Raw genomic sequence first — 23,910 nt, 5'->3', positions numbered from 1 at the left:
CGGATATTAAAGCGAACCGGGAGTGCGTCCTTCAACGCGTGCATTTTTCAAACATTTCGCACTCTCCTGTCCCCCAATTTCGGAGACTGAATATTCTCTCGTTCCACAATAATCCGCCGCGGTTCCGTATATAAAAGGGACGCCGTAAACTCCTCACTCCCTCGATAACTCCCCGCGAACGACTCTCGCAGTATAAAGAGTATAAAATTCATAAGGATCAATCTCGCGGCGTTGCTCGATCGAAATAAGGGGTTAATTGCGGCGGCGGCGGCGGCGGCGGCACAATATCGCGAGACCGCCTTAATCTCTTATTCTCACGCTTATGCGAGCGGCGTTCGGCTGAATCTTTCTCGTGTATATGATCTGGAGTGCGATTGAAAAAACTTGAATTATTATTTAAAAAACGTGTACGAATACTCCGATATTTAAAGAGGTGCTTGGGCGCTCGGTAATCCAAAGGTAGGAGCGTGACGATTTGCGTGATAGTGAAATTCGCATCAATTACGAAAAACTCCGAACGTTACACGTTCGCGCAGCAGTTCTTTTGTGGAAAACATGTTTAATGATTATTTGGAAAAATAATATTTTAGAGAAATATTTAACGGCGGAATCGTCGTCGCACGAAATAACCTTTGGAAGCGTTCGATACTGTACTCACTATCGCCACTTAACATTGTGCCATTGTCGTACATATACACACGAGAACCCGAGTACAAATTCGAGGAGCAGAGAGAGTTCTCTATTCATTATCGTATATAGGGATCGCTTTTTCACGTGCAGCACGTGATCGTGATTCTGTGGGGTCTGTTATAAAAGTTACACTAAAGCGTTAAACTACGTACAGTGGAGCATACGTATAAATAGAGCAAAGGAAATTATGAACTCAAGTATGTACGAGAGAATTATTTAATATTGGAACGAAGGAATAATGTGTGAACATTCTAAGCGACAAATGTGATGAGGAAAGAAGAGAATAAGAGCGCCGCATTTCCCGTAGAGCGATGAGCGAAGCCGATTTTTCTTCGAGATTAAACTAGAAAAATGAGCAATTATTGGAAAGAGAAATTCAAGAACTGCATAAAAGTTTTTCGTGCATTTTTCAAATTAGTCGAAAACGCGCCAGTCTCGAATAGGTTGATACAAAACAGAGTTGAAGCAATATTGACTTGAAAAAAGTTGAATATCGACTCGCTGCAAAATATTTTCAATAGCACTATTTGGATTCGAAGATCAGAGTTGTGAGGGAATTTATTGAAAATGTTGGAATGACGTTCATAAGTGGACAAAACTATTCGAAATTAAGACAGAAAGCGCTGGGAAAAAAAAAGATAAATAGAAATGATTTGAGTAGCAGTGGGAATAAAAAACGAATGCTGATTGGCGGAGATGAAGGTAGGTGGTATAGCGAAGATCTCGTGTGAGAGAGCGGGCAAGTGCGAGTTTCGTAACACATTGCGCATAATATAATACACTTGATCGATCCTGCTATCGATTGTTTTGTTGTGCAGATCAACGACAGTAAGATTCTGTTTTGTTTTGTTTTGTTTTTTATTTTTTAAATTCACGTTTTTTGTTCGTTTCGTATTAATCCGGTGATAAGCTTTTTATTGTTCGTTTTGTTTTCGTACGATTTTGGGATTGTTTTTGGTACCTTCGTCGATTTGTTTATCTTACCTTTTCGGACACTTTGGACGTGAGGTTCAAAAAGGTGGCAGCCTCAGTGTCCCAGAGTTGCCCTTAAGCTCTCATTCTCATTCTCGACAGAGCAATCGATAATTCAACTTTTTTAACTCGAATTTTCATTCTTTTTTCTTTCACTTTTTATATCGATTCTTATCGCTTTTCTCGCTCGCTCTCTGTCTTAATATTCTCGGCATTTTTAAGTCCGTCCTTCGCCGTGATTTTTCACACGTTTTATATCGTATACACGACGATTTATCGTTTTTTCTTTTTCAATTCAACGCCCACGCGCGACTCGTTCTACAAGGGACACAACAAGAGATATGTTTCGTTTTAAACATCGCGGCTTTTTTCGATGTCATCCGATGATGCTTGACGAGGGTCTCCGGTGCAACGCCATTTTTTTCTCCCGCATCCGATCAATTCACAACAAAAACGGTCATTCAAAAATCGCTATAATAAAACTATTTCACAAATGATCGAAAAAAATGTTGAATTTCGGCGTATACGCAAGCGCATCATCAAAGATTCGAGGATCCCCGTTCGCTTTGTCTCAAATCCACGCATCAACAAAACAAATTTCGGCAACCATTAAACATACGTAGCTATACGCGTGTCCGTACAAATCTATGCTTTCGAGTGTGTGAGTCTGAGCGCAAACCGATTAAAATAATCACCGCATAGTCATCATCGCTATTATTATTCTTAAAGTCGTTGTTATTGTTATAAAACAGGGTGCTTAAGATGCGAAAAAAATGGTAGCATATCCAAAATTAACGAGGGTCCTCGATTTCGCCCAAGTAATAAGAGGAGCCATTGGACGGCCAATAATAAGAGCCAAGACGAGTGGACTGATCGTTTCGAGAAAAAAATGACGTCCGAAGAATAATAGATCGGTAGCTGTACAAAGAGTTCGGGACCGTGCGGCAATTTCGTTATGAAATGGCCGTACGTTCGCGATTCAAAGAATTTCTTTCATATAAACAAAGTCAGTTAACAATAGCATTAGAATATACGGAGGTACCTGAAAGAATTAAAAAGGGATGATGAGGGTCATGTGAACATATTAGATTAGACAAAATAATATATATGAGAAAAAAAAAAGAAAAAAGAAAAGGAACAACGATGTTGTTGATATACATATATAATCGAAATGCGGTTGTTTAAAATAATTAATATTAATCATTTACTTTTTTATTCAATTGCATATACGTATGTATGGAATATAGATATAGATATGCGTACATATATATGTATATATATTAATACGATTGATAATTATGTGAACGTGTATTGATATATTGATATATAAATATATATATATATGTATATATCTATATATAAGTATAAGAAAGTTCATGCACACCTCAATCTTTCTGCCCTCAACCACGGTGCCGTGTAGCCTCTCACGTGCCCGGTCCGCGTCAGCACTATTTGCGAATGTTACAAAACCGAATCCCTGCATGCAAGGACAGACAAAACAACATGCATTATAAACTCAACTTACAGACTGCCACGCTCGGCAGGGCCAGCTATATATGTATATGTATATATACACGCACACGCACGCACGCACGCACGCACGCACGCACGCACGCACACGGAGACACATGCACACACACGCGTACATATGACTTTTTTTTCGTTCAAGAAATCGTTCGATCGACTGATTGTTGTTTACAACGCACATTTATGTATATCGATCGTGATTTTTTATCCATAAATGTACGTTTATAATGATACGTGGGTGTGTGTATGTGCGTGTGTGTAAATCTACGCACGGCCGAATGAGACTTGAAATTATTTGGAAAAAGAGTATCGAAGGATGCTCCTTTCGACAAGCCTCTGACGATTTGTGCATGGGTGTGTGTGTATGTTCGTACATCATCGAGAACTCGCCCTACCGGAATAGTCGTATTGATTGGCGCGATTTCGATCGCGCCATTCTCGATCACGATTTCATGATCGATCAATGCACGGTTTTATCGTAATGATAATTATAAGAGTATAATCATGATAATTCAGTCGTTATAAAATAATGGTACAAATGATATAATATATTTAGAGACGTCACGATAATTGTTTTGCCAAAGTAGAAAATGTGCTTTTCTTTAAAATTTTCTCGTTAAATAATGATGATTTTGAAAGATAGATTCGAACTCCCATTAATTTTTGACTAGTTCTTTCGACTTTTGACAGAATCGCGCGGTTTTTTATTGACTGACGCGAGTGGAAAATGCTCGAATGGGTCCTCGCTTTTCTTCCCTTTTTTTCGTTCTTGTTTTTTTTTCCCTCAATGTAAATGGAAAGAGAAGTTGGTGGAGTGGGAGGTAAAATGAGCGGAAACAATGAGAACGTTTGAAGCGATGCTCCTTTAAGGGGGAGGCCGTTGGAGGGGGGAAAAACGTTCCGATCGCAAGATCGTCGTTGAAAAAATTCTTGAGATTAGTTCGAGGAGAAAGAGTTGAGGTGAAGAAATTTGAAACCGCGAAAAAATAGAGAATTGCGGACGTCGAAGTTTGATTGGGAGTTTGCCATGGAGAAAGAATGAAAATGCTTTCGACAGATGAAAATCGACGGCGCGGCTATCGATCCGGAGTATTCTCGATCCAGGGAAAAGGAAGTCTTGAAAAATTTTAATGGCGAAACTTGCCGGATGAAAGTTTCGATACAAGCATTTTTTTCTCCTCCAACCCTCTCTCGCTCTTTTTACAACGTCATGGTAGGAAACGAAACGCGGCCATAATTGGCACTCTGCTCTCAAAGGGGATGTTATATCGCTCGTCGAATCAAGAGTACCGATTTTTTCCGAGTTTAAGCGAGGATTATAACAACCATCAACGAATTGAACATAATTCTTCAACAACGTTTTATTCTATGTAGTGGAGACTTTTTTACCTTTTTCTACTGTACCAAAGAAATTTTTCAGAATTTATTCAAATTTTTCTTTTTTTTAAGTTTTGTCTTCGATTGTACTTTTCAGAAAAAATATTAAAAGGTCATACAAATCCATCTTCAACGTTTTTTTTTTTTAAATTTTCAAGTCTCCATCTCTTTTTCGCTATCTATTGTTTTTTTTTTTTTTTCAATTAAAAAATAAAAAAATTTTCAATTTAGCTTATTTCTAATCACACCACTTTAAAAATCTTCTAGAATATACCGAGTGACCCATAAAAGTTGAAGAACAATGTTAATTATAAAAATAAAAATCGGTAATCATTATTGTAAAAAATTTCAATTTTATCAAAAAAAAAAAAAAAAATGAGAAAAAATTAACGAAATCGTGTTTAGGCAAACTCGCGTAATAATTTTCGCTTTTTGCCTCCAGCTCATCTGAGATTTTTCAAACTACCCTTTTAAGTTGCACTCAACAATTTTTTATTCACTATCTCGAGCGGTCTTCTTTAAAAACGTGTTTTTCATCTCTCCATTTTATTTAATGAGCTCAATATAAAGGAAGAGAAAGTGCGGAAGAGTAAGGAAGTATAAAAAACGAGGGAGAGAAGCAGCTCGCGACGCTTTGGAGGAAGAAAGATATGGATAATTATAAAGCCTTCTCGTAGATCCAACGAGGCGTTATCGGACACGCGATCACCATGCCACCATTTTTTCGTCGAGCCCGACACGCTTGTACAACTTTTTTCTATCCTTTCCATCCTTCTTTGTACACGTTGTTTGTCATTGTTCATATTCCCAGGAGTGAAAAAATCGTTGATGGTTTTAGGATGGAGATAACTCAATTGATTCGACGAGAGAGAGAGAGAGAGAGAGAGAGAGAGAGAGAGAGAGAGAGAGAGAGAGAGAGAGAGAGAGAGTGAGATGCAAACGAGGAAAATGGATGTCGGGGCATCAAATGAGAATGGAGAAATTGAACGGGAATTTGCGAACATTTCAGCTTTTCCTTCCATTTACGGTTCCGAACGACCAAACCAGAAATGATCCCCCACGATTACTATGGAGATTTTCATCAATTTCCTCGGCGCGTATACAAAAACGCGGAACACCAAAACAATCGCGAGAAAGAAGAGAAAGCGAGGACGTTCACGAACAACGTCAATTGAAAATACGATTTAATGAAAAAAAAAGAAAAAAAAAATTCAAATGCATATTCGTATTTCGAAAACTAAAAAGGCGATAATAGAAATAAAAATACAAGAAATAAATATAATAGAGGCGAGCGAAGATCGTGATCGGATTAGTGACCGAAGCTGCAAACAACGTTAAGTAAAAGCGTTCTAAACAAATACGTATACACGAGGTGTCATTGTACAAGAGTGAATATAATAGAAATGGGATACAACATTATATATATATATATACGTGAAAAAATAAAAAATTTTGGAAAAACATACATATGTATGTGTGCGCAAGTGTGTGCGTATGCGTGTGTATGTTTGTGTATTGTGATTGTAATTTCAAGACCGGAACTATGAGTCGGTGGCCAATTAACGATACTCCTAATCAAATCGCGCATTACGAGACTGTCAATAGCCGTGCGAATTCTGCATTCTCTCTTGAATCTCATCGCGTGTACGTGTGTGTGTGCGCGCGCATCATGATAATGGACATTTTGTTTGAATTGATTATTTACGCGCCAGCGAAAGAGTGAATTGCGATAAAAGTTCCATTCGATCAACACTTTTTGTTCGATATTATCGACAATTTTTAACTACGAAACTTCAAGGCTAGTGTCGTCGGTAATGCAGAGTTCAATGAATGTCTCCGGATATATTGATATGAGATATGACGGTTTTTATAACGAAGGTTGGATAATAAATAAATAATTCATCGATAAGCTCGATAGGCATATTCAAGAGTTGAGAGTTTGTTTGTTTGTTCAGAATATCATGAACAAATGAAAAGAGGAAATTTGGCTCGATGAGGTCAAGAACGCGATTCTACTGATGCGCGAGAACTATTCCGAGAACTTGAATTTTCGTAAGTAACAAATATATTGTTCCTCAATTGTTAAAATGTCGAGGGGGTGCCTACGCGAGAGTGCTAGCATGGCGTGAACAGAGAATACACAAAGAAATGCTTTTTCAAAAGATGCATCGCACGTACCGTGGGCAAAGGAAGAAACAAAAAATCCCATTTTATTCTCATGCCTTTTGCTTCTTCACAATTATTTCGACAAAATGCATGAACAACGAGCCATGTTTTATATTCCAGGATTATTGTGAGCATTATCAATTAGTAGGGAATAAAGCTTACGCGAGTGCTGAGAAGAGCTCTCTCATAGCCTTGACACAACGACCTTGAAATTTCGCTTTGCAACACTGAATCAACGAGGATTACAGATCACAACGAAGAAAATTCTCAGCACGCTCTCGACAGCCTCGGATTTTGTTCGAGAGATCGCGAAACGTTTTCATTCGTATGCTTGCTCTTTTCGCTTCAATTTCTTTCTCAAGAAATGCTTTCGGTACTCGAACACCCGACAAAAATCTAAAAATTAATTTATTATATATGATACGTATATATGCGAAACGAGAGATGCGGAAGGCTTTCTAGCTAAATATAGAAAAATGCAACAGCTCGTCTAACAACTACGAGGACTAACACCACTGGTTAATATTATTATTTTATTTGTGTTGCAATAAGAATTGGGGGGGGGGGAGGAGAACGGAGAAAGAAAAAAAAACGGAATCAAAGAAAAAGAAGTGTCAAGTGGTACGCGATGAAAAATGTGTCCCGTTACTCGCTCGCCACGTAAATATAGTGTGAATCAAGTGTTTTTTCTTCTCGTGTATTGGGCATGGAGGAAAAAGAAAAAGATGGAAAAAGCACGAAATCAAAGTCCACTGGATTTAGTTAAATTGTAACGGTCAGAAAAATGAACATTGCAACGAATTGGACGAGTTTTTGACAATCAATTGATTAAAAAGAAACGAGTTTATTGAATTTTCAATAAATTTATCATTCCATTGGACACTCGACAATTTTTACGCATCAAATATTCTCCCGAAAAAAGGTATATCGATCGATGAGCTATTTTTTTATTGGAGGAGTGTGCGAGAGTGTGCTTTTGAAACGATGCGACAGCAGACTTGGCCAAAATTTCAAATCCAGCAAGACGAAACTTTATTTTTTCTCAATCTCCGACAAAAATATTCCGTAATTGTATATTCGTGTCTCGTAATTGTTTGCTATCTGTCTCGGTTGGACCAAAATGCTGCACTTCATTAGAGGGATGCCACATTCCAATTACATTGACGAAGCTGCTTTGCATGAGGTGGTGTACGTATCACACAGGCGTCACTTCAAATCATTTATATCATACTTATATACACACATATTTATGTATATATGAAATAAATAAACGTATTAATATGTTTGTATAGATTCAATGATGACGGCTAAAGCAAAGTGCTTTGACAAAATTGAACAAAAGTAATAATCTACCTGCCGCAATCTAGCGTGGTTATTTGCGATAAATATGAACAACGTAGGTACTGCTATTTCTGCATGGTGCACTTTTTTGCAAACCGTTTGTTCGTGTATCGATTGTGTTTCAGTTGTTTTCGGGCGCACGTGTACGTGTGTGTGTGTGTGTGTGTGTGTGCGGTTGTAGGTGCGCGCGCACGCACGCGCGGGTGTTGGATATTTGGAATTGTGAATGTGCGGGAACATCGTTTACGCGAAAAAAGCAGTTATGAAGGTAAAAGAGTCGAAGTGACGAAACGTGAGGGAGAGCCGTGAGAAAAGACAAATAAATTCTCGATCGACGAGTCAATTTTTTTTTAGCTCGTGCAATTTGTTTCTGATCACGATCCTGTCTCGTTTCGTAACTTCGAAGGATAATGTGCACAAAAACGAGACGAGAGTTGCGTAGGTACGCGGAAGGATACGCTGAAAGAATGGTCGTTATAGTTTCCCATACGAATTTGACTCGAAAAATATTCCGAAAATGTTGAATTCATTCGGGGAAAAAAAATCAAAGTGATCCTTCGTGATGGAGTCTCGTCTCGTCTTTTTGCTCATAGACGACATTTGTAGGAGGATCGGAAACGCCGGCAACACACGCTTTTCTCCTTCCTTCTCTCGCGGCTGGGACACGATAATCAATGCACTTCCGTAGATCGTTAATATTCTCCTTCTTCTTCTTCTTCTTCTTCTTCTTCCGTGGCTTCGTACGTCAACGATTCTTGGGGATCAAACGAATGCGAGTGTATACAGATATGGACGAATAACAGGTTCGCTTGGAGGATCGATCGATTCCTCACGTTTTGAAGAATATTATTTAACGACCTCTTTCAGCCCCCGAATCCTCCCTAATTTCGCACAATCAACGAGAAATTCTTTACGGAGATTCGAGATCGCATAAAGTCTGACACGGAGATTGATTTCGCCTTTTCGTGTCACGGATGAGTCCGAGGGGGATCAGAAAAATAAAAAAGTTAATTCCATTGAATTGGTGAGCGCGACCTATCGCAGAGCACTTTAGTGAAAACTGACCGAGGAAAAAGCCGGAAATAGTTTGAGTTGTAAATTCTCACGGAAAAGCGAAAAACACTGCTCCCAATTCCTCAGGATTACACTCAATGGGAGGAAGCGAGAAAAAAAAACGAAAAAAACGGGGGGAAAAAAAAACAACAACAACAAACGATTCGAAAGCGCAATTTGACAAAGCTCCCGAACTGTATCACTATCAGCGGAAATTGAAAATCATCGTCCGGGTGAAGCAACATCTCGTAAAAGTGTCCGGATCGGGAGGGCACAGAGCTCAATACCGCTACCTCCGCGGTCGCTCGGCCACCAATAAAATCACTCTGTATATTCGCACGAGCGTACAACACGGCTCGAGTGATTGGTACTTAGCCTGGAACGCGGTACGACGAGCGACAATATAGAATGGAGAAATGGCGACACGCGACGTTGACATCCGGTATTAGTAACGCGTGTCAAGAGGATCGAGACAGTTGGGCTAGATTGTGAAGTAATTCGAACGATCGAAAGTGTCGTTTAAAAACCATTGATGCGTCGCAGCGAAAAGAGAATAATTAAAATGGATTTCCGAACTTCGCAACCTCAGTGCGAATGAACAAAGGACTTTTGGGCAGATTCATTCATCGCTTTGCCAAAGAAAAATCTGACGGAAGGCAAAGCTTCGGTTTTTTTTACGCAGAATGAAAAGAAAATGGGAAAAAATGGAAAATCGATATTAATTGAATTTGCCGAATAACTAACGTACATGCCGGTAGAAGGGAGAAGCTGCTGGTTATCAGCTCCGTGTATGGGAGGATTTTATCAAAGCTGCGGTATATGCGAGTCCATACGCGATAGACCGACTCGAGCCAACTCCCCGGTAGTTCTGAATATGCAAGCTCCGGATGCCACATGTCGGTACGATGTATTACTGCAGGGATCTTATTCCACCCCGACCTCCTCTCTTCTCTATGCGCCCTCGAACCACCTTGCCAAGTGACACAGAGTTACGAGAACTTGTTGTGTACTCGATCGAAAAACCGCCTATCATACATATTGATATCGTCCCCCAGGTTTTGCATTGCAAACTCCTGCCCCGCTGAATGACGTTGCATTTTTAAACTCTTTTACTTTTTTCGGTACTTCCGTGCTGAGTTTTTAGTTCCAAGTATAGAGAACGAACGCGTTCCAATTTCACGTTTGGATGGAATTAAATGAAAATGAAGAAAATTGAGTGATTGCTGGAAATCGGGGACGAATTGTAGAAACGACTTTCCGGATTTTTCATACTTTTGATCAAACCCCATCGCTTTTTTTCAGAATCCGAATCCAGGAAACATTTTATACGAACAACTGTTTTTCGAGCACGACGTGGAATATTGCGATAAAGTTGGAATAAAATTCAGGCGAGAAGCTTCGTGTGAAAAGAATTTGAAAGTGAATCCTCGACTAGAGGTCGATGCAGTATCGACAGGCAATTGAGGGTTTGTCTGCTGAGTGTACAACGTTGTACGAGGAACAAAATGCCTTAATTCGTAAAAGTTGCTGTGCCTCTTTGATTCGAGGTTCAAAGGGCGTGTGCTTCGATGGCTACGAGGGAAAACTAAGTGCTGGAAGTACACGATGAGAACATCGGGTAGTTTGAAGAACAGAGCCAAACTTTCGACTGCCCCATTCCTCGTGGAGTACAACTCTCTAGAGTGGAGCGTCACTTTGTGCCTGATTGCAAAGTTCGGTGTACGTTCGATGGAGGGTTTACGATATTGGGCTCGACGAATCTTCATAGTCGACAAAATTTGTACATATCTCGGTAAATAGCTTCGAAACTTCGAGCTCAATAGAGAGGGAACTTTCAGGTTTTTTAGTCGAAAGTCCTTAAGTACGAGCACCGGAGATTTCCTATTTGCGGATATTTTTGAGCGTTTGTGTTGCCGGCGTTTGCTGAAAGTGAATCAAACGAATGAGATGACAATTAGCGTATAGAAAAATCGTTGGAAAATTCACAGAGGACTGATTTCAAGCAGTTTTTCTCCCTGAACGGATTTATAATTCGATTGACACGTCAAAAACGCGGATTACGATTCAACCATCTGCAGAATCGGTTCCACAAGCTTGGATTCATTTTTTCAGTCACGCCCTCGGTGTTTTTTCCGGAACGATAACGAACGTCGATTCTCGCATTTCATGATCCCCTTTCCACGACCGTGATGTCGCAACAAAAATTCTTACACCAGTGAAAATTACCACGGAAAGAAAAAAAGTTTTCCAATAAAAGCATCTCGTCGGGCAAGATATGACGGAGATACGTCAAGAATCCTCGACCAAGTTGCCAGGCTTATCGGGAATCCCTCATTCCATTCTGTTTGTCTCCATGACACGAGAAAAAGTGTTTCAAGTAACTCGGAAAATTCGAGAGCTTGTGACAAAATTGCTTTCGCCATAGGTTCAACGTATCGATAAAATCGGAAACAAAAATAAAATGAGAAAAGCCGTAAAGTTTTTCCGAAGGGTACGAACATTGCGATTTTCCAATGAAAAAGAATTCCCTCGTTCCATCGAGGAGTTTTTTTCGTTGAGATATGAATTGCGAGAAACGACTCAATGGATACATGTGAATATTTATATTGTTACGCGTAAAAAACTCGACCGTTTGGCCTTGATTGGGCTTACCTTGCTTCCCCTCTCGTTAAATATGATCTCTACATCGAGGATTGGTCCAAATTGCTGCAATAAAAAGAAAGCACGAGTTATAACGATACTCGTCAAGTAGTTCTCGTGTTTCGACCTCATAAAAAAGTTACCCTCGCGTAACTACTGACACACCAGACACAAATTTTCCTAATAAAAATGAACATGAGCTTTTTCTCACGTACATTATGAACATGCCAAATTACAATTACCATACTCGTGTGAGAAAAAAATATAATTGCTTGAAATGCATGAAAACAGAACTCATATAAAATGAATGAGACAACGATGCGTCGAAATACTTTTATATTCGCATCGACATTTTATTATATTGATTCCAAAACATTTGTTTGTCGCGAAAACGAGTTATGAGTTCTCTTCACCATCAAATTTTCCGTTTCCTATAATAAACTCAAATTATAAAACATTATTTTACTGTTTTTTTTTTGGCTAAACAGAAAATCGTATGTGGAGGAGCCCCACTTTTCATCAGAAAATAAAAGTGAAAATTTTAAAAATGAAAGAAAGATGACGAGTGTCGCGTTGGAAGTTGAGTTTATAAAAACGAATTTATTTTCTACTGCTTGGATTTTCCATAAAGAATTATACATAAAAGAGTATAATGTTGCATTGGATTTGGTATTAGTTGAGAGAAAACTCACCCCGAACATCGCCCTCAGATCGGGATCTCGGAATCTGAAGGGTATATTGCTGACGTGAAGTCGCTTTGGCTGTCCTTTGAGATCGGTGCCCTGGGTGGCGGTGGCAGGTGTCGTAGTACCGGAAGTAACGGGAACCAAGGCTGTGCATTCAGCGCCCTCGGGACTGGCCTCGTTTGCACCGACGGGAGTGGAGGCCGCGGCGGCGGCGGCGGCTGCTGCTGCTGCTGCTTGCTGTCCACCACCGCCGGCGGCGGCTGCCGCTGCCGCTGCTACTGCTGCCTGAAACACTTCCGACTGTATCGTCGAGAAGGAGAAAAGCGAGAAAGAGCGATAAAATTATAAATTAATGTCGTACAAATGAGAAGGAAGAAGAAATGAATCAAGAGGCGAGAAGGGACCGATGCAGCCCAGCTTTCCGGTGAAGATTCGAGAAGAAGCGAAGAAAAATGGTTTGGATAAATTCGCGCTCGCAGAATCCAAGTTTATATACGAAAAGTGAAAAAAGCAAAAAATAAACAGGGGTCGAGATCGAAGCACGTACTTAATCGTCGAGGGAGACGTCTCTGTGATAAATTGAGTTTAGGAGTTATCGAAGCATCGGGGAATGCGCGCGCCCTTCGAGTTTCCTCTCAGATCGATACGCGAGTTGAGAAAAATTCAGTATCCTCGGAAACTTAGAAAAAAATTCAGTATACGTGGAAAAAAATTCATAAAACTATTTCAAAATGTAGAATCGTTCGCCAGAAGGACGGCTACGAATTTCGTCATTTTAGCTTTCTCGGTCTGATCATTGAGGGCGTGCATCGCAATGCGGGAGCTTACAGCAGATTCAGTGGAAAAATTTACATCTATCTCGCTTCGTTGACAAACATCTCAGGAACATTCTTTAGATGGAATGGTCCAATGCTGCACTAGCTCGGTTGAAATCTGCAGATTTCACCGCAACTCATAACTGTTGTGATTCCGAACTGCGTGCAAGATAGCAGGGCAAGAGTATAACCGATGGACAAAGACAAAAATAAACGAGACCGCGACTCGTAATTGTGAGAACTGCCTTCAGGTTCGATCAGCGTTTTTCATCGAATGAAGGTATTAGTAAAAAGTGCGGGAAGCCAAAGAAACTTTTGATAATGGTGTAAAGAGACTCGCGTCCAGGAGTGTGGACGCGAGTCGATGGACGTAAAATCATAATTTCCCGTGCAGTGCGAAGGGGGCAAGAAATGGGATTTTAAGGTAACTACTGCACTGCATGCTAGTCAAATGAGTGCTTAACTTTCAAAACTCTTTTAGACTAAGTTTAACGTACCGATTAAATGTATTGTTAGTGGATTTGTATTACAGCATATCTTGTTAAGATGTAAAAATATTAAAAACTCTAGTTTTACAACACCACCAACTGATAGATGCAAATTTCCACGCTGACACATTTTCACTGGTATTTTTCAAAGAATAATCTGCATTTTTTTTAACAAGTCTCATTTTGTTCGTCAACTGGTTCTCTATTAATCCACCATGTAGTTGTTTTTTGTAACTTGATCGTTTCACTGTTGCAGCTAATTGTTCATTAAGTGAAAAAAACTCCTTCATTCATAATTTCTCTCAGGAATGAATTTAAAGGAAAATCTACGCGGTGAATTCGTAGAGGATCAGTTGAGGAACAAAATGAGACTTGGTGGAATAAAATCGGTTAAAAAATACAGACGATTCTTTAGCTGTGAAAAAAATGTGTCACCGTGGAAATTTGCATCTATCAGTTGATTGTTTTGCAAAACTATCATTTTCAATATTTTTTCACGTTAATAAAATATATGCTTGAATACATGTTTACTAACAATAAGTTTAATCGGTACGTTGAACTTGGTATGAAAGCGTTTTGAAAACTTAGCACACATTATTTGACTGATATGCAGTACAGGAGTTACCTTAATGATTCGAAGGGTCAAACGCGTTGGCGCTAAAGACGCGGAAGCGAATGTCCGTCGGGGGGATCCTTGTCAAAAGTTTAAGGGTGTAAAAGGGCGGGTGCAAGGTTTTTTATGAGTAAGGGGAGAGCGAGAGTATTGCGAGAGTCGTTGGAGAACGAAGCGGCATTCCGGTATAACCGCGCGAAAAGATTTTTCGTAGTTTCGGGCGACGACGAAATTTGAAGCTCCAGCGGGAAAAAAGTCGAGTTGACGAAAAAACAAAAGAGACAAATAGAAATTCACTCACAATGGCCTGTTGATCGACCCCGTTGGGAGGTGGCGGAGGGCTGAAACTTGCGGAGGCCGGTGCACCAGGCGCACCGGCTTGATGCGACGCGCCCGAAGCTGTTTGTACCTGTGGACCACCGGGAGGCTGCTGTTGTTGCGCAACATTGTTTTCCTCCTTCGCTTGTGAGGGCGGGGGCGGTTTGACCTCGCCGGCGCCACCGCTCGCACCGACTACACCGGCAACACCATTCACCGGCGGTGGAAATACACCCCCACCGTAGGGCGCAGCCATTCCTGTCTGCACCATGTGCTGTAAAAGTACAACATCGAATGAAACAACTTTTATTTTGCGCAATCAGAATTTTAATTTAAAGGGGCGAGCGATCAATATTTTTCTTAAATGCATGCTGAAACGTTACGACGCCACGTGACGCTGGAATAGAATTCAAAGGTTTTTCGCGAACCGTTTTATAGTCGGGTTCTCTCAATTATTTGAACGAAAAAGAAAAACAGAATACAAAATTTCTATTCAATGAACAGCGATCGTGGAAAAAAAAAACGAGATTCGTTGACTCGACCAAAAATTGATTGGTTCAACAACTCGATTCGCCCATTCAAATTAATATTGCTTAAAAAAATGTATTTGCTTCATCGCGATTCGTTGGTCCAACTAGAATTTTCGTGGATTCTCGAATTTCGTTTCGCAGTGTTGATCGTCCCCCCCTCGATTCGATGCGGTGCACACACCATTGAATTTGAGAATAAAAAACAGTAGTGCGCAACTTTTTTCAAAATAATTTCACGACCCGGGGAAATAGCGGTTTTCGCGTTTAAAGAAAGTCATGAGCATCGGTCACGATTAGAGGACAGAAGGTTGAAGCTGGATTCGTGTTTAACGAGTGCTGCTGGGATTCCCTCGTAAAAGGTTCAGTTTACCTTTTTCCATGAGCAAACATTGGGGACGGAGTTGTTAAGGAAAAATGAAGTCAACTGAGTAACTTTTCGAGTCAGAATTCAGATAAAATGAATGCCGAGTGCATGAATTCTAAATCGGTCTCTGCAGAGATAAGCTCGACATTGTCGAGAATATCGGGGATGGTGCTGCTGTTAAAAGCACCGAATAAAACTCGTTGAAACATAATACAGTCAGTATTTCGCAGCGTTAAACGCAACAGAGGGCGGGGGAGGCTGAGATACGAACGGCGAGAGGGTGTTAGCGAGGAGATACCCGAGGAGGCCAGAAACGAGTGCAGGGGCCTCGGATAATGGGAGCAGTCGGAATAATTATTGGTCACTCGTGCTCTTTCGTTCTCACCGGGAAATACGGACTCCGTATACACGACGCTGAAGTTTGTAACGTTGGAGTTCAACGAAATGAACGAAAAAAATATTTATAATTCATTATTTTATTATTTCACGAATTATTGATGTGGCTTAAAAAATTACGAATTGGAAATTCGGCAGGGAACAAAATTGGAGTTTTACTGGAATTATTTGAGTTTTTTTAGATCATTTCGTTGGACTTCAACGTTGGAAACTTCAGCGTCATCCGTATACGGGGGGTTTTTTTTTTTTCCAAATCGAAAAACCTCTCGAGATATTCTCACACCGAGAGCTCTGAGAACGAGTCGAAAGAATGAAAGAAATTAGCACGGACTTTATTTTTGTCTGAAAAGTCCAAGATCCCCGACAAAAGAAACAGTTTGAAAGCTCCATTTTTCCCAGTCTTCAGCTGCATCACGAATGTGGATCGATTTGTAGATAAGAAAAAATCCCCCCCCCCCCACACACACCTCAATCCCGCATACGAATAGCTAATCCCATTTTAATTGTTAATTAAACGACCCCGGAAACTTCTCCAAGAACGAGGATAATCTCGAAGTGCGTGTGTGCCCGAGATACTCCCGCTCGAATATTGCGGAAACGGTATATCACCCGCGGGAGAGCCCATAAAATTATCATTTCGATGATCCATCGAGGGCTTCCGCGCAACGGGGAAACGAAACGGGTGACTACTTTGCATCGAGATACCGAACAACGAAACTTTTCATCCCTTATCGCTATGATTCTTGTGTCAAATAGACAAAATTCGTCATGAATATTTATTTTGGAAATATGTGAAAGAAGGGTGACCGTTGATCCGAAGATCCTTATCAACGCACATCACAGTTATTTCCCTCGAGTTTTCGAGCAGGAATCGTTCCAACAATGGCGAGCTCCTCGCTTCAGCTCTATCATTACAGTCGAACTCGGTTCGTTTAGAGCTCAATATCGGGAAGCGATGAGCGCGGTTAAACTTACTACCGAAAATGTTTTCGAAAGCTCGCTATCAGGATCCGCTGGAAGATTGCGATATCGGTAGCGACCTCGAAACGATAGTTCGCGTGTTCCCGGTCGATGCTTGAAAACAGAACTTCCCGATGATTTTTCAAGGAAAAATATCAATGAAATTGGCCATTCAATCGTTTTTTCCTGTCCCCGCGTTTCCACTCATGATTAACGCTCGACTTTTGAGCCTTAGAAACGAGTTATCCGCGACTGTATTTCTGCACGTGTCGACTGAGGCCACGCGGAGGGACGCGATCCAATTAACCGAAAATTCATTATAATCAGTAGTCTCATCGGAGTGCTCGCAGTGTCCAGCGAAAACGTAATTAATAAAAGCGCGAGCACGGAAGATTCTAGATTTACTCGGAAAACTGCGAAGCGTTACATCGTGTGCTGTGTGCGGAACAGCGTGAAATCTCAAACTTTTTGAACTTCGTTAAGATTCGTTGACGTTCGAGCGTCCACCAAATTGCACAATTCTCCACACGTATCTCTCCAAACATTTATCGTTTTCATTATTCTTCGGAGATTCATATATATATATATTACGATTGTGTCTGACGCGTTGCGAACGAGTCGCTCAACGCCTATTTTTAATCTTGTTTTTGCGTTTGGCACTGCATCTATCAGGCAGTGCCGAGAGACAACAAAAATTCGGGTCAACATTATCGAAGCCGATAGTAAGACAGAAGACAACTGAGAATAAGAAGAACCGAAGAGAGAAGAAATAAAGAGAGAAAGAGATGGACAGCCGCGGGGGGGGGGGGGGGGGGCGGAATTTAAGGAGGGTGGCTAGGGACGATACAATGTTGCCATGCTAAACCATGTTAAATACATTAAAAATTTCAAAATGATAAGAATTTAATAAAATTTGGTGAACATATTCTTTAGAGTTAAATTTGACAATACAAATTTTTTAAGATTTTTCTTTTGTACAGTTATCGAGTAATTGATCACTAAAGTTCACGTGTATAAGCATAGCGTTTCCATATATATAGGTATACATTCCGGGCATAAGAAATCTGCTTTAATGCGCAATTACTCGATAACTGAGCAGAAGAAAATTTTGAAAAAAATTGTGTCTTCGCACTTGATGTTGAAGAACATTATCACCAAATTTGATCAATTTCTTATCAATTTGACGAACGTAGCCACCCTCCTTAAAGTAACTGACACTCGAACGAGGAGCAGCGTTGAGGGTGTTCGCAGGGAGAGACTTCATGTAATGCCCGGAGCCATATTACGTGAGTAAACAAAGTTAGATAATTTATATGAGATTTTATTCAGACACTGGACAAATCTGATATATTTTTTCGATCGAGAAAATAACTCAATTTTGAATACGGTGTGTCTGCATGGTTTTGGCCGTGAGCTTCGAATATAGCGGTATTAAAACGAAGGAAATAGCCGACGACGAAGGGAACTCTGCTCTCCAACACCCTCAGCGATCTGAGGTCTACGTAAAAATGGTTATTTTCATATATACGTGTGTGTGTGTGTGTGCTCGCGCGCACACAAACGCGCGCGCTCGCTATAAGTTATTCCAAGTGAATAATTGATTGGCCACCAGCCAGCCGGATACACGCGCGAGTTTGACCATGTCATAAGGGAGACTGAATGAGATGTTTGCCTGATAACGAAGCACAAAAATGAGCTTAGAAAAACGCGGCGTGTTCTTTTTCTGCGTCGTTCGACAAAAGAAGAGGGAAAAAAAAAACAAAAAAAAATACAATCGAATAAGTGAAATACGAAAGAACGAATGATAATTCTGAAAAATTCGTTTGATTTCGTAATAAGAACGAAAGTTCGTTAAACTCGATATTTTTTGAACAATAATTAAACCAAGTTTCCTCTAAGACTCGGAATTTCAATGATCCGAAGAGAAAGATAAAGAGGAAGAAAGAGAAAAGAGGGGAGAGGAACGATGAAAAGAGAGGCTGGAGCAGGGAGATTGCAAAATCGTGAGGGGTCTGCGGCGTCGGTAGCGAATGAAATTATAACGGTGCACCGCGACGTTCCCGTACTCCTCGTACGACCCTCTACAACACTTGCCCCTTCTTCTCTTGAGAGGGACGTGCGCGCGCGAGGGGGATCGATGACGGATTTCGAAGCATCTGACGTATACAGTTACCTCCAAAAGAAATGTCCAGTGATAAAAATTGATGATTCTCTTTGAATTTTCAAAATAAATTGTCTTCTACAATTATCGAATAAGGACCTTGAAGGATTTCAAAGTCCAAGGATTCGCGATGTCGAAAGAAAAAAATGTTGAAATTCCGCAAGGTCGTTCAATGTTTCGAGCATCAAAATGAAGAATCGATAAATGAAATTCCAATGGTAAATTTTGGAAGAATAAAATCCTCAATTTTGGGCGTGACCCTCTCGAAAATGAGCTGTCGTCCCGGAGCTCGCGCGTTTTCAACTCTCGAAACTTCGGCCTCCGGCTCGTTCGTCTCTTCGCTAGTTCTCTCTATACTCAGCTAAATTCTCTCCTCAGTTAAATAGCCTAATTCGTATTAATGACCGGCGAGCCGCCTGCTGCCTCGAGCGAAGCCCAACTGCGCAAGTGGTAAAAACTTTGTCCACAAATTTATACTCATATGCTATATATAGGTTGATGCACTCACGTAAAGCGATTCAACGGCGGGAACCGTAGGCAATCTCGATTATGGATATGCTTGATTGAAAAATCGATGGGATTCATTTGTTATCGAGTGATTATCGCTCGTTCGGCGACCTCGATCATTTTCGTCGAACGCGTATATCGATGATCGTGAGATCATCAATACGAGAAAATCAACGATAGTTACCATCTTGGAGAGTCTGAATAAAATCTCTCGTTGATTCCACAACTCGCGGAGACCAACGGAGCGAGTAGAAAAAAAATGGCGACGCGTGTGGTGTGTTACTAAAATGGTCTCTACGTTCAAATAATTCAGAGGCGACGTTGCTTCTTTGACACTCCCTCGCGTATGCGAGGGATAAAAACATTTAATAGTGGCTCGTTCTTTCACGATTCACGAGTGAGATCGTGCCCGAGAAATCTCTCCCTTGAAATCGCGACGTGAATTCTCAATCGACGACTTCCTTGCGGAGTCTCTCGCTCCTTCGCGCGCCTTTGTATACGCGAGAAGACGTTTAGTGGGAACACTTCGATAAACCAAATTCCAAGCAATCGAATGAAAGACTTTTGAAATTGCGCGAATTCGCAGTTTGTTTTAAATTTTATTTGCCAATTGAAATTCCTGCGTTTCGTTCACTCCCCTCCGCCTCACCGAAACTTCATCACATTTTCGTGAGGATTATCCCAAATAACAAAAAACCCCATAAAGCTCTTTCTCCGGGATCCGCTCGCATGAGAACCTCTTCGTTAGGTCAAAGGTCAAAGAGGACAGTTTTAACCGAGATTTTAAACTGGATCTACCGTTTCAAGAGACTGCATATCGCCGAAGCACTTTGGTGTTAAAGCTTCACCGGCGTTATTGGGTGTCGCATTATATTGCAGCTTACATACGTTTATATATCGCGCGGATATACACAAAGGCGGGCGAAGAAGAAGCCTTACGGCGAGGCTCGTCGACGCCTCGATCGCCGGGTATATGAAGAAGAAAGGAAAGGAAAGGAAAGGAAAGGGAAGAAAAGGGAAGAAAATAAGATTTGAATCGTCGGCGATGGGTGTGACGCTGGTGTACGAGTCAATTACGAAATGAGATGCAGGAAGAAGCGTCAGTTCGGCATTTTCCCCGGCAAGGATCAATTCTATCCGCTAAGAAATAAAAGTCATTGGAACAAAGAAATGTGGCATATTACTGGGTGCCAAAATGAAATATATATGATCGTCACAAGTTCAAATAATATGATTAAACGAACAAAAGAATTTGAGATCAAACTGCGGAGTCATTCTCTCCGAAAACGTTGCAGTTAATTAAGGAAGTTGAGGCATTAGAATGAAAATGATGTCACCGCTTTTAAACCGATTGCATCTTATAAAGTGAAGTGAAGTGTAAAGTAAATCAGTCAAATTTTCAGACAGTTTAGGAGCGCGTCGTTGCTGAGAAAAATCAATAACAATTTGGGCCGAATAACATGTAACCTTATGGAAGTCAAGACACATTCAGTGATATATCTCCGTTAAAAATGATGCTAAAAATATGCAATTTTTTGGGCAATATGAGCAAGGCTTGCCGAATAATGTCAATTTTTTCAGATTTATTAAGAGGTTTGCTGCGAGATTATATTAATAATCATCTCTTTCCCGTGCAGTTTTTTCAACTTTTTTCCCCCAACTCTTCTTTAAAGTGTATGCAACATTGCCAAACTGTAAACTGGCCTAACTTTTGAAAGGTACAGAAGATCATAATTTTTGGGTAAAAAAAATGACTGTACGGCCTCAACTTCCTTAAATAAAGAAAAGTATTCCAATATAAGATCAGTTGTTTTTTTAAATCGAGTTCTCTTTTGTAACGATTCGTTTAAAGCCGCGTAAAAAGCATAATTCGGATTGCAGCGACACAGGGGAGAACGGAATGGGATAAAAAACTTTTGGAATATCGAGCGAAAGTAATCAGCCTAACCGCAGATGAGGCGTTGAGAGGTTAAAAAAAGTTAAGTTAATCAGAAGGGAACGGGGAAGTGCTCGGAGGAGATTTTTCTCGCCGACAAGCATCTTCTAAACTCTTTATATTTACTCGTGTACACATTAATATGTATATGCAGCGTTATAAATACACTCTTCCACTTTTTCTTCCCCCGAGTCTGTCCTCGTTTCGAAGACTCGTGTATTTTTTTCCCCCTCGCATCGGAGTTAATGAGAAAAGTTGGATGGATTTTCCATTCTCCGAATCTCCGAGGCTCGCGGTTCGACTTGGCTTATTTGTAAAGGGCTCTCAGCAGTCCATGAATATTAAATGGGTCCTCGTTGCAGCATTATTAACAAAAAAACACACACGCACACACACAGAGACAATTAAAGATGGAGAGTTGGAGGGAAGACGAGGAAACGATCGTTTGATCTCGTTCGTCCCAATCTGCATAATAAATTAGTGTGAAAAGTATCAAGGATTGTTGAAAGAATCGCTGAGAACGGTAGAAACGTTTGAAGCGCGTTGAAAGCGAAGTAATATGATGGCAAGAGCGAGGGTTTATTCAGTCGGTTGAAACATTATTGAGAGCAGTGAGAACCTCTGAAGATTCTTTTCATTTATTTTGGAAAAGCATTGTACGGAGGTCCCAGCAGAAGGTCTTTAGTTGTTATTATTCCCGTTGACGTACGGTGGCGGCGCAGCTCTCTCGTATTGAGAAAAAAAGGAAATGCGCGAATGAAGAGAAAAAAAAATGGTAACTGAAAGTACGGAGGAGCTGCGTATTGAATCCATTCTTTCGCTTTCTTTTTCTTTCTCTTTTATTTTTATTTTCGACGTGTGCTGCGAGGGATGAAAAGGGTGCACGAGAGGCCGTAAACGCAATTCTAACGGGTTCTCTTTGTTCGCAACTTGCGGGGAAACGTGCACACATGCGCTCTGGGAAGGAATTAAAAGGGAAAAAAGAAAAAAAAACGGGCGGGGAGAGGGATGGAAGGGGCTGGAAGGGGGGGAGAGAAAAGGGTTGACAGGAGGGCTCGAGGATTCAGCAAAAGATATGCGAAGATTCTCATATTTATTCACGTACGATTCACGATGCGTCTACGAGGATGAATAAAACGATGAGAATTCTCAATGATTCAGCAACGATTTTCCACGGGATAAAAAACTGTGATTTTTCATTGTAAAACTTTGCGCTTTCTTCGGATAATTGATGAAAGAACTTAATGAAGCGATTTCTCTTGGTAGATTAAGGTGTCTCAGCGAACGCGTTACTGTCTCGCTGGTGCGCCCCACGTGCTCTAAATATAATTTTCTCGTTGAGAGTTCGCTCATCGAGATGGAATTCGGGGGTTCTAGAATGGTGCGTGTTTTGTCGCTCGTACAAGAATATTTCGTTGAGTCCGCAAGCATAATACGTGATTCGAAAGTAAATGTTGTTTTAATTGGTTGAAAATCATCATTGACGGGATGAAGATTCGAGTGATTCCCCCGCGTCGAATCGGATAGAAGAACGAGCTCGAAAGCGAAAGAAACGTGGAAATAGAAGATACTTTTTTTTCAATGAAATACATTCTGAATGGTGAATTTGTTGGAATAGAGACGGTACAGCGAGGAGCCGGTCCCGGTTATTCAGTTGTGCTTTGGGGGATCTCGTTTTTCGCTCCGGTTAGTACGAGCCCTGGTTGGTCGCGGAATTACGAGATGAACAGGGATGGAAAGGCCTCTCGCTCCTCTCTCCTTTCTCTCTCTCTCTCTCTCTCTCTCTCTCTCTCTCTCTCTCTCTCTCTCCCTTGGAAGGCAGCAACGGAAGAGAGATTTTGGCACGGAGCCATCAGCCGTGAGCGCACAAAGGTTCGTGAGTCATGTACAACGTGCTCGCATCCATTGGTTCGCGACATAAAGGCGTAATCGGAGCGGTTCTGTAGTTGGAAAAATGCGGAGGTTGTGCCCGTCCGTCGCTCGTTCAGTTCTGTATGGGTAGTCGCGAGCTGGTTAGTAACGCTGCTTCTCCCTGCCTTGAAAATTTTCGAGTCCGCCGGGTCAACTCGTGCTCCGGTCGATGACGATGCTGCGTCTGGACGCGGAGCAAAAACGTCTGCCCGGTCGGAACAAAAAATTCAAGAGAGTCAAAGAAAAGGGGGGGAGAGAAAAAAGTAGCAAAATCGTCGACCTTTTGAAATGTTGCGAGCTCCCGGCCGCCCAAAGTCCCCGGATTCTCGACAAACTCGGAAAATCCTCTTAAAAGGTAGTTTCAAATTGAAAGAAAACAAGGAAATTAGGTAAATAAATTTGGAGACGGATTGGCCGAGTGGAGAGTCGAGCGGATGCGTAGAATTCAGTTGGATAGCA

General features: G+C 41.0%; 1 protein-coding gene across 7 annotated transcripts in view; it reads right to left on the bottom strand.

The window, feature by feature from the left end:
* The window catches only part of Rbfox1 (RNA-binding Fox protein 1), a 130,017-nt gene that overhangs the window by 34,807 nt on the left and 71,300 nt on the right, over positions 1-23,910 (bottom strand). For all 7 annotated transcript variants that reach the window (XM_043415518.1, XM_043415517.1, XM_043415519.1 and 4 more), the window contains 4 exons: positions 14,670-14,960; positions 12,459-12,752; positions 11,779-11,832; positions 3,047-3,139 (listed from right to left, as the gene is read on the bottom strand). In XM_043415518.1, the coding sequence (XP_043271453.1) occupies positions 3,047-3,139; positions 11,779-11,832; positions 12,459-12,752; positions 14,670-14,957 (729 nt within the window). In that variant the 5' untranslated portion in view covers positions 14,958-14,960. The remainder of the gene's footprint in view (positions 1-3,046; positions 3,140-11,778; positions 11,833-12,458; positions 12,753-14,669; positions 14,961-23,910) is intronic.

Source organism: Venturia canescens, chromosome 4 (genome assembly GCF_019457755.1).
Source record: "Venturia canescens isolate UGA chromosome 4, ASM1945775v1, whole genome shotgun sequence".
Classification (NCBI taxonomy): domain Eukaryota; kingdom Metazoa; phylum Arthropoda; class Insecta; order Hymenoptera; family Ichneumonidae; genus Venturia; species Venturia canescens.
This window is presented reverse-complemented; position numbering and strand designations above follow the sequence as displayed.